The sequence below is a fragment of the Lactuca sativa genome, chromosome 1, assembly GCF_002870075.4.
Source record: "Lactuca sativa cultivar Salinas chromosome 1, Lsat_Salinas_v11, whole genome shotgun sequence".
Taxonomy (NCBI): Eukaryota; Viridiplantae; Streptophyta; class Magnoliopsida; order Asterales; family Asteraceae; genus Lactuca; species Lactuca sativa.
Window position 1 is genome coordinate 10966592 of NC_056623.2, and position 10769 is coordinate 10977360.

Consider the following 10769-nt stretch of genomic DNA (forward strand, 5'->3'; position numbering starts at 1 on the left):
TTCTTATGATTAGGTTACGTTCTTATTAAATTTAAGGGTATTCATCCTATAACTTTTTTTCTTTGTAAGCCATTTTATGAAATTATTATATTTTCTTAACTATTTACAAATAACCGAACTTAATTGCGATTTTGAAAAAAAACTTTTAAAATACTTGTTTTTTTTCTCTCATCTTCTCTTCTTCCTATAAATTCATTTTTTTAGTGAATACAAATATAAGACTTAGTATATTTTTTCTCCAATCTCTTTCTATTATATCACTAGGTGTGAGACCCGTATATTATACGGGTTGATTTAAAAAAAAATTAAACATTAAAATGTAAACATAAAATATTTTTTAATATATAACTTTAAAATAAGAAAGGAATAAATGTATTTATTGTAATTTAATATCATATATATGATATTTAATACTTTACATATATAAGTATATGAGTTTAATTTAAAAATTGAAACAAACCAAAAATTGACAAGTGGATAATATTTATTTCAAAATTACTACAAAATTACAAGTGTCAAAACTCACGAGAGATTGACACGTGACAAAAAAACTTTCATTTATTAAAGAAGATTTCAATGCAGCGTCGCACAATATTAGTAGCCCCTCATATCTTCAAATTTTTTCAAAAAAATGTAATATTTTTTATAAAAAGGAAACTAGTTGTGAGACCAATGTTTTATATTAGTTAATTTAGAAAAAAAAAAAAGTTAAATATAAAGGTCAAAATATTTAACAACTTTGAATTTATAAGAAAAATAATGACTTATTATAATGAAAATGTTTTTTATCTTTTAAATTTAAACAAATAATTTAAATAAATAAACAAAAGAAACTAATGAGTTTTAATTTGAAAATTTTGAAATTAAAAGACTTTTTTTAACCGGCAAACGAGGATATTATATGTAAAAATGAAAAGCCATTCCTAGCAAGTTATTGGGAGTGGAAAATTCAAAAACAAACAAAGCAGTAAATCAAAACAAATACAAAAAGAACCATTGTAACGAATTGAAGGGAAGAACATTCCATTTCGTCCAATTTAAACCACCACCATCGCCTCTGTGCCTGAACCAAAGGAAAGTTATTGATTGGATTATGTTCACCACTTTCAAAGCACACATCAATTGGTTATTGAACAGTCTTTCATTTCTTGCTTTCCAGATACCCCATAATGTTCCATAGCAGATTCCTAGCAGCCTTTTCTTTTTCTTTGGACAGTTTCCCCAATTGGATGCATAATCTAGAACCTCGTTCACCGTGTGGAAGTTAACAATTGTAATGTTACACCATTTGAGTATCCATGTCATGACCTTTCTTGCAAAAGAGCACCGTATCAATGCATGATCAGAGGTTTCCTCCACCAGGTTGCATTGGCAGCACGTAGTGGATGGTAAGATTATCCCCTGCTTAGAGAGTGCCATCGCGGATGGGATGCGACCCATTTTTGCCCTCCAAATGAAACACTTGACCTTTAGTGGAATTTCCTTAATCCAGTTAATCCTGCCAATATCCATGGGGCCAGTGTTTTCCAAGGCTTGACGGAGGGCACTTACAGATTACTTTTCGTCCCTAGTAAGATCGCATTTCCATTAGACTTCGTTTGCCTCCTGATATTTTTTTAATGATTTTTCATGTGGAATGCCTGCTTTGTCGAGATCGTGTTTGATGCATGTTATATTATTCCATACCTCAGTCAACGTCTTTAAGGAGTAACAATCATCATCTTTATCATGACGTTTATGGATACTTGTAATAACCTTCGCCCACAACGAGAAGGGTTCTGAACGGAGTCGCCACCACCATTTCACCAGAAGTGATATATTTAGGGATTTAATTGATCCAACCCCAAGCCCGCCCTTTGCCTTATCTACAATAATTTTATCCCAAAAAACCCAATGTATCTTCTTTCTACCCTCTGAACCACCCCAAAGAAAGCGCTGTCTAATTCCTTCCAATTTGTTCAAGACTCCAGTGGGGGTAGCAAATAATGACATGTAATAGTTTGGTAGATTTACCAACACTGATTTGATTGATGTCAAACGTCCACCAAAGGATAACGTTTTCGACTTTCATAGTGATAACCTTTTTTAGAATCTTTCAATTATGGGCATCCAGTGTTTTGTGAGTATCATATTAGAACCCATAGGTACTCCAAGGTATGTAAAGCGTAGTGTAGAGGGTTCGCAACCAAGGGGCCGAGACCAACGGGATACTTTATTCGTGTCAGCCCCGACATCAAAAACTCTTGATTTGTTGATGTAACGCCCGTAGATCCGGGTTAGACAATGTAGAGGCAATAAGTGTCGATAATGACTTTTCAACAAAAGATTATTTAGAATAAATAATCTTAACCAAGATGTAGAATACGTCACGAAGTTCCGTACATATAAAGAATGCCGAGATCCGAGTTATAATGAAGAAGTTATGACCCGTCGAAGTTTTGCGACGGAACCGACACAATACCGGGAAGCGTAAATAGTGAATTTACGATAGAGCGAGTTTTAGCCTTAGCGACCTAAACAACAGTTGTAGAATACATTAAACCGAGAGCGTCCATAAAAAGAACGCCCAAATCTGACTTCATATGAGGAAGTTATGATTTTTCAAAGTTTTGGCTTAGCAATGAACAACCCGAAGTTCGAATATTAGATCGGGTGGTTTTTAGCTGACACAACCTAAACAAGAATCGAATATCTCGTTATTTTTAGCGTAACGATAAAAAGCCTGACGAAAACGGACGTCGGATGAAGAAGTTATGAGACTTTAACGGACCAATCATGTCCCGGCCTGTTAAATATTATAACTTTTAAAATAAATTCTAAATTAGTTGACGGAGTCTAAACAAAAGTTGTAGAGTATGTTCCCGCCTACGTGTGGATATAAAGAACGTTGAAAACAGAGCTCGTATGTGAAAGTTACGAATTTTTAAAGTCGAGTGTGCAAATTACGAAATCCGATGTGAAATTGATGACGTGGCTCGATCAGGGCTGTCGCTTGTTGACCACGGTGCTCGCTTCGGATCTTGACATGTCGCATCTCGGATGCCCAATGCTCGCATCGGACACCCCGCGTACCGTGTATGCCTCACGTACAAACCTCGCACGCTCCGTGTTCTAGCCTTCCTCGGTCCACAAGCAGCCACGTCGCACCAAGAGACTTCGGACGCGTGTCTTCGGTGTACGCCCAACGTAGTGCAAGCCCTCGCGGCTATAAAAGGAGGCCGAGGGTAGCCTAATTCTTCACTCCAAAATTCACTATCTCTCTACAATCTTTCTCTCTCTAACCCATTTTAATCCCCCAAAACCCTTGGAAAACCCGCTAACACCCGAAGGAAGCCCCGAAGCTCCCGGAGTCCTGAGAAAAAGGGTCTTTCGGTTTCGAAACGCTACTCCAAACAAAGCCCTGGTTTTCTATAAAACCTACTGTAAGTAAGCTACGCCTACGCTATTTTTATTATAGCTTCTAATTAATTATAGTAACATCATTAGGACCTTAAGATAATTATTTGGGCTATTATTATGAGTTATATAGAGTGTTGTTTAACGCTTATACAATAATAATAAAAGCTAGACTATTAATTAGTCGTGGTTAACGTTAGACTAAACCCTAGTGGTATTGATACTAGGTTTTGTCGAGGGAGAACTATTTTGAGATAACGAAGCGTTGTTCGAGTACAGAGTCACCACCTTTCAAGTGAGTGCATAGTACCTTATCATGAACATGATTTTAATACAAGTATTGATTGAATGTATTAAATATATGTTTATGTGCGAATTATTTGATGTTGTCTTAATTACGTGTTAAAGAACATACCTAGTTATTTATAATGATTTTGGGTAATGAGTAAACCTAAAATTTATTATGATGGTCATTGGGTAGTATCTCCTTATGAGTATGAGTGAGATATATACGGGGAATAGAACCCTTAAAAATGTCATTGATCCAGAAGCACAGATTAGACATAATCATTCGTCCCTAGTCCGAGAGTATGGATTGGACTCAGTCAACTGTCGTTAATCCGGGAGTATTGATTAAGACATAGTCAGTTGTCCTTAATCCGGGAGTATGGATTAAGACATAGTCAGTTGTCCTTAGTTCGGGAGTATGGACAGGACATAGTTATCTGTCATTAATTTGGTAGTATGGATTTAGACACAGACCAATTGTCCCTCATCCAAGAGTATGGAATAGGTACAATCAAGGACTCGAGAGAATGGATTAGATCCGGAGTAAGAGGTAAAATTTAAGGTCTGTGAGTATAGATAGTCTCGTTGTGAGGATTGACGGGGTGGGGTAAGAGTCGATTATATAAATGGGGAAATCCTATATTGTGTGAATATATATATATATATATATATATATATATATATATATATATATATATATATATATATATAACATTGTAGGATTGAAATCCCGATGTACTCACCAGGTTTCCCAACCTGACCCACTCAGTTTATTTATATCTCAGGTGTTGGTATGAAGTCACATTACACCGAGAGATTAAGGAGATATAAATCACTAGTGATAATAAGTGTAAGTTCTGTTTATGTTTATGTTTCTGTATTGACGATGACATCCCAAATGTTTTAAAATGAATAAAAATACATTTCTTCGGAAATGTATTGATAATGTAATCATCACGTTTTTTTGGGAACAAATTCCGCAACGTTTTTTTTAAAAAGATACTCTGGTTTTTATAAAGCATAAACAAAATCGGTCTTTTATGACCGTGAAAATGGGGATATCACAGTTGGTATCAGAGCATTAGTTTAAGCGAGCTAGGAATTTGTAGGATTTCTAGACTTAAACTTAGAATTCTAAGCGATAATTGTGAGGTGTGAGCACTAGCTTATTTTAGGAATTGTGCCTAAAATGCTTTTATGTGCTAAATGCTTGTGCCTGATATGTTGTTATTTGTTCGGATCAATCGTCTATTGCCGACCAGATCTGGGAACCTTATGTGTTTAGGATTCTAAGCGTTTAACTACGATATTAGAACTAGTATATAAACGTTCCAGAGTGATAAGGATGATTTAAACGTCTATCCTAAGTAAAAATCTAAATTCACCCTATTCGGTGTGAAGATCAAAATGGCAAGAACCCGAAGTGGGTTCGGGAATGCAAATGGGAACAAGAATCAACCTCCAGTGATTGAGCAGATACCCGTTATGGTAGCCTCTCCAGATCCAATCACCATGGCCGGAGTGCAAGCAATGATTCAAACGATGTTGGATCGTCAAATGAAGGAAAAAAGACGTTTACTTAACAACATCGAGAGGAACTTACGATGCCTATTGAGCAACCCGAACTGAATGATGGGCGGTCGGAGGAAGGGAACTACAGTGGGACCGTTGGTCAAGCCGATGCACCGATGATTAGGAGGATTAATCAAGATGACGGAGTCGAGAGTAATGGGTGCAATTACAAGGATTTTCTGACTTGCTACCCATCGACTTTCACTGGAAAGGAAGATCCGATCAGAGTTATGGATTGGATCTCGGAGATGGAGTTGGCCTTCATGACATGTGGTTGCAGAGGCAAATTACAGACCACGTTTGCAGTACGACAGTTCCGAGGAGGTGTTGTTCGTTGGTGGAACACCCTGGGGATGACTTTAAGTCCCAATGAGCCCCTGCAACTGACATGGGCAGAGTTTTTGGTGCAATTCAAACGTAAGTACTGTTCAGCCCAAAACCTGTTCGAACTGGAGAACCAATTCCTAACCTTGAAGACAGGAAGCATGACCATCGATGAATACAACAACAACTTCACGGACAACATGGAGTTTTCTTTGTGCCTTGTCCCAGACAAGCTGAAAAAAATTGACAAGTACGCAAAGGGACTTCCATGGGAGTATGCGGTGCCAGTACGTCACGCACCTACTCTAGAGGCAGCTATCTGGGCTGCCAAGTATGTTGAAGATATGATCAAGGGAAGAGCCGCCATCAAGATGGAGGTTGGCGAGAAGAGAAAGTTTGAAGGATCCTCAAGGTCTGACGAGAAGAGAAAATTCTCGAAGTCTGGTTCAAAGAAGTTCGAAGAAGGAACGCAATGGTGTGACTAGTGCAGAAAGAAGCACATTGGGAAATGCTCTAAAGAGATGACCTACTTTAAATGCGGGAAGACTGATCATTAGGCCAACGAATGCACAACCAAGAGAGAAGTATGCTTTAAGTGTGGTGAAGAGGGACACTTCAAGCAAGACTGCCCAAAGAGAGAAGGGGATACAAAGCCAAATGTGCCACCAAAGCCAAAGGCGAGAACATTTCAAATGATCCTTGACGAGGCAGATGACAATGCAAGGATTCAGGAGTGAAGGCTTGACATCCAAAGATCGAGTTATGAAGTAGTCGTGTAGATAGTATCACGTGATGTAGCCTATTAGAGGCATAGTCTAGGGTGAACTTGAACACCTATGTAATCATTTCAAGGAATACTATAAAACCTTCATTTTGATAGTTGATGTGTTAAGTTGTTATGTGATTTTCTTGTATGGTGACTTGGAAAACTGCGAGACAATACTTGGGACGAGTATGAGTAGGTGTGAATGGTAGTAGAGGCCTATACTACCGGAAGCACAAGACTTGCACTTGGATCAGGGAAAGTCACAAGGTTACCAAGAAGCTAGTAATTGATTTCGTTTTATTCAAGTATACCGTTACCATAGTTTCGGTAATGACTAAGAAGATGATTTTTATTCCGACCCTAATGGTCATATCAAATTGAGTCCGACTACGATGAGTATGTTATATGGTTCAGAAAACCAAGTTCGATGTAGCATCTGACTTAAGCCGGAAGATTAAAGAGAAAGACAATCAACGCAATCAGTAGAGGTATCGTGATAGTTGTTTGTAGCTAGAAATGCTACCTTTTAAGATGAGATTAGAACATGAATGAAAGTATAGTCTGTTTTGGAAGAATATAAGAGACTTGAGTCTAAGCATTGCAACATACAATGATAGGTCAATAGAATACGACACATCATTCCATTGTAGTAATAAAAGAACTTATCTTAAGTTCGTATCCAGTGAGGATCGAGATTGTGACTTGAAGGTTTTAATTTGCAGTCTAACGTGAGATAGGGAGCAAGTGCAAGATCGAGCACCGCCTGTAGTCAAGAAGTCTTAGAGTTAGATACTCGTTCAAAGAAACATGAAAGTTACGGTTATTACTTAGTATGAAGAGATAGCGTATGGAGTCATCATGTGAGCCTTGTTTCGTTGATGATTCTGGGACGTAATCATCCTAAAGAGGAGACAATTGTAACGCCCGTAGATCCGGGCTAGACAATTTAGAGGCAATAAGTGTCGAAAACGAATTTTCAACAAAAGATTATTTAGAATAAATAATCTTAACCAAGTTGTAGAATATGTCACGAGGTTTCCGTACATATAAAGAACGCCGAAATCCGAGTTATAACGAATAAGTTATGACCCGTCGAAGTTTCGCGACGGAACTGGCACAATACCGGGAAGCGTAAATAGTGAATTTATGATAAAGTGAGTTCTAGCCTTAGTGACCTAAATGAAAGTCGTAGAATACATTAATCCGAGAGCGTCCACAAAACGAACGCCGAAATCTAACTTCGTATGAGGAAGTTATGATTTTTCGAAGTCTCGGCTTAGCAGTGAACAGCCCGAAGTTCGAATATTAGATCGGGTGGTTTTTAGTAGACACAACCTAAACAAGAATTGAATATCTCGTTATTTTTAGCGTAACAATAAAAAGACAGACGAAAACGGACATCGGATGAAGAAGTTATGAGACTTTAACGGACCAATCATGTCCCGGCCTGTTAAATATTATAACTTTTAAAATAAATTCAGAATTAGCTAACAGAGTCTAAACGAAAGTTGTAGAGTACGTTCCCGCCTACGCGTGAATATAAAGAACGTCAAAAACGGAGCTCGTATGTGAAAGTTACGAATTTTTAAAGTCGAGTATGCAAATTATGAAATCTGACACGTCGCATCTCGGACGCCCAACGCTCGCATCGGACGCCCCAGGTACCGTGTACGCCTCACATACAAACCTCACATGCTCCGTGTTCTAGCCTTCCTCAGTCCACAAGCAGCCACGTCGCACCAAGAGACTTTGGACACGTGTCTTCGGTGTACGCCCAACGTACTTGAAACTACGCACAGCGTAGTGTGAGCCCTCGCGGCTATAAAAGGAGGCCGAGGGCAGCCTAATTCTTCACTCCAAAATTCACTATCTCTCTACAATCTTTCTCTCTCTAACCCATTTTAACCCCCCAAAACCCTAGGAAACCCCCTATAACACCCGAAGGAAGCCCCGAGGCTCCCAGAGTCCCGAGAAAAAGGGTCTTTCGGTTTCGAAACACTACTCCAAACAATGCCCGATTTTTTATAAAACCCGTTGTAAGTAAGCTACGCCTACGCTATTTTTAATATAACTTCTAATTAATTATAGTAACATCATTAGGACCTTAAAATAATTATTTGGGATATTATTATGAGTTATATAGAGTGTTGTTTAACGCTTATATAATAATAATAAAAGCTAGACTATTAATTAGTCGCGGTTAACGTTAGACTAAACCCTAGTGGTATTGATACTAGGTTTTGTCGGAGGAGAATTATTTTGAGATAACGAAGCGTTGCTCGAGTACAAAGTCACCACCTTTCAAGTGAGTGCATATTACCTTTTCATGAACATGATTTTAATACAAGTATTGATTGAATGTATTAAATATATGTTTATGTGCGAATTATTTGATGTTGTCTGAATTACGTGTTAAAGAACATACCTAGTTATTGATAATGATTTAGGGTAATGAGTAAACCTAAAATTTATTATGAGGGTCATTGGGTAGTATCTCCTTATGAGTACAAGTGAGATATATATGGGGAATAGAACCCTTAAACATGTCATTGATCCAGAAGCACGCATTAGACATAATCATTCGTCCCTAGTCCGAGAGTATGGATTGGACTCAGTCAACTGTCGTTAATCCGGGAGTATGGATTAAGACATAGTCAGTTGTCCTTAATCCAGGAGTATGGATTAAGACATAGTCAGTTGTCCTTAGTCCGGGAGTATGGACAGGACATAGTTATCTGTTATTAATCCGGGAGTATGGATTTAGACACAGACCAATTGTCCCTCATCCGAGAGTATGGAATAGGTACAATCAAGGACTCGAGAGCATGGATTAGATCCGGAGTAAGAGGTAAAATTTAAGGTCTGTGAGTATGGATAGTCTCGTTGTGAGGATTGACAGGGTGAGGTAAGAGTCGATTATATAAATGGGTAAATCCTATATTGTGTGAATTTATATATATATATATATATATATATATATATATATATATATATAACATTGTGGGATTGAAATCCATATCTACTCACCAGGTTTCCCAACCTGACCCACTCAGTTTATTTATATCTCAGGTGTTGGTATGAAGTCATATTACACCGAGAGATTAAGGAGATATAAATCACTAGTGATAATAAGTGTAAGTTCTGTTTATGCTTATGTTTCTGTATTGACGATGACATCCCAAATGTTTTAACATGAATAAAAATACATTTCTTCGGAAATGCCTTGATAATGTAATCATCACGTTTTTGTGGGAACAAATTCCGCAATGTTTTTCTTAAAAGAGATACTCTGATTTTTATAAATTATAAACAAAATCGGTCTTTTCTGGCCGTGAAAATGGGGATTTCACATTTGAAATTGACCTTTAGTGCAGAGGCAAGTTGGAAGCAACGTAGGACTCATGACAGATTTTTGAGATTTTGTTTAGACCACTCACCCACAAATAATGCATCGTCAGCGTATGAAAGATGTGAGACTATTGGGCCATCGTTCGGTAATTGCAGTCCTAGAAAGACCCCCGTTTAATGGGATCTTGCATCGTCACGCTCAAGCCTTCCATGGCAACAATAAAGAGGAAGGGGGAGAGGGAGTCTCCTTGTTGAACGCCTTTCGAGGTCTTGAATTCTATTGTTGGGTTTCCATTGACTAAAACAGAGGCGTACGATGATTGTAAACACCCTTTCATCCATATTCACCACCTATCACCGAAACCCATTTGCATTAAATTGTTGTCCAAAATTCCCAATTTATTGAATCGAATGCCTTGTCAAAGTCAGCCTTAAAAAGCAGTATCTTTTTATTTGTCTTTTTTGCCCACGAACAAATCTCGTTAACCACCAGCAGTCCATCTAATATGTTCATGTTGTCCACATATGCCGACTGGACTTCATTGATGCATCTCCCCATTACTTTCTTTATCCGCATTGCAAGAATTTTGGCTATGATCTTGTAAATACACCCAATGAGGCTGATTGGATTAAAGTCACTAATCTTTAAAGGGTCTTTAACCTTGGGTATTAAGGAAATGAAGGAAGAGGTGCATGATTTGTCGAGTTGACCATGCCACTCAAAATGTTTAACCACAACTGCGATGTCTCCGAGTAACACCTCCCAATATTTTTTATGAACTGGAACGTAAACCCGTCTGGACCCGACGACTTTTCATTCCCACATGCCCAAACGGCTGCTTTTATTTCTTCGAGTGAGAATGGCATTTCTAAGGCTTGAGAATCCGATTATGGTATTTTCTTAAACAAGGGACTCCTAAATTTAGGTCTTTGAGACCATTGCTCAGTAAATTTCTCCTGAAAGAATCGTAAAACCTCTGCTTTTATTTTCGTTGGATACGTGCACCATTCACCATTGATCATAATATCATTGATTCGATTACTTCGACTTTTGTTGTTTGCATAGCTATGAAAA

The 10769-nt window shown here is 37.9% G+C and overlaps 1 protein-coding gene across 1 annotated transcript; it reads right to left on the reverse strand.

The window, feature by feature from the left end:
• Positions 1-972: 972 nt before the first annotated feature.
• LOC111911013 (uncharacterized) lies at positions 973-1419 on the reverse strand. The gene has a single exon (XM_023906783.1). It carries the CDS (start codon positions 1417-1419, stop codon positions 973-975), a length of 447 nt encoding a protein of 148 aa, XP_023762551.1.
• Positions 1420-10769: the final 9350 nt, after the last annotated feature.

Coding starts and splice junctions, on each gene's coding strand:
- LOC111911013 (XM_023906783.1), bottom strand. CDS start 1,419: ATGGCACTCTCTAAGCAGGGGATAATCTTACCATCCACTACGTGCTGC.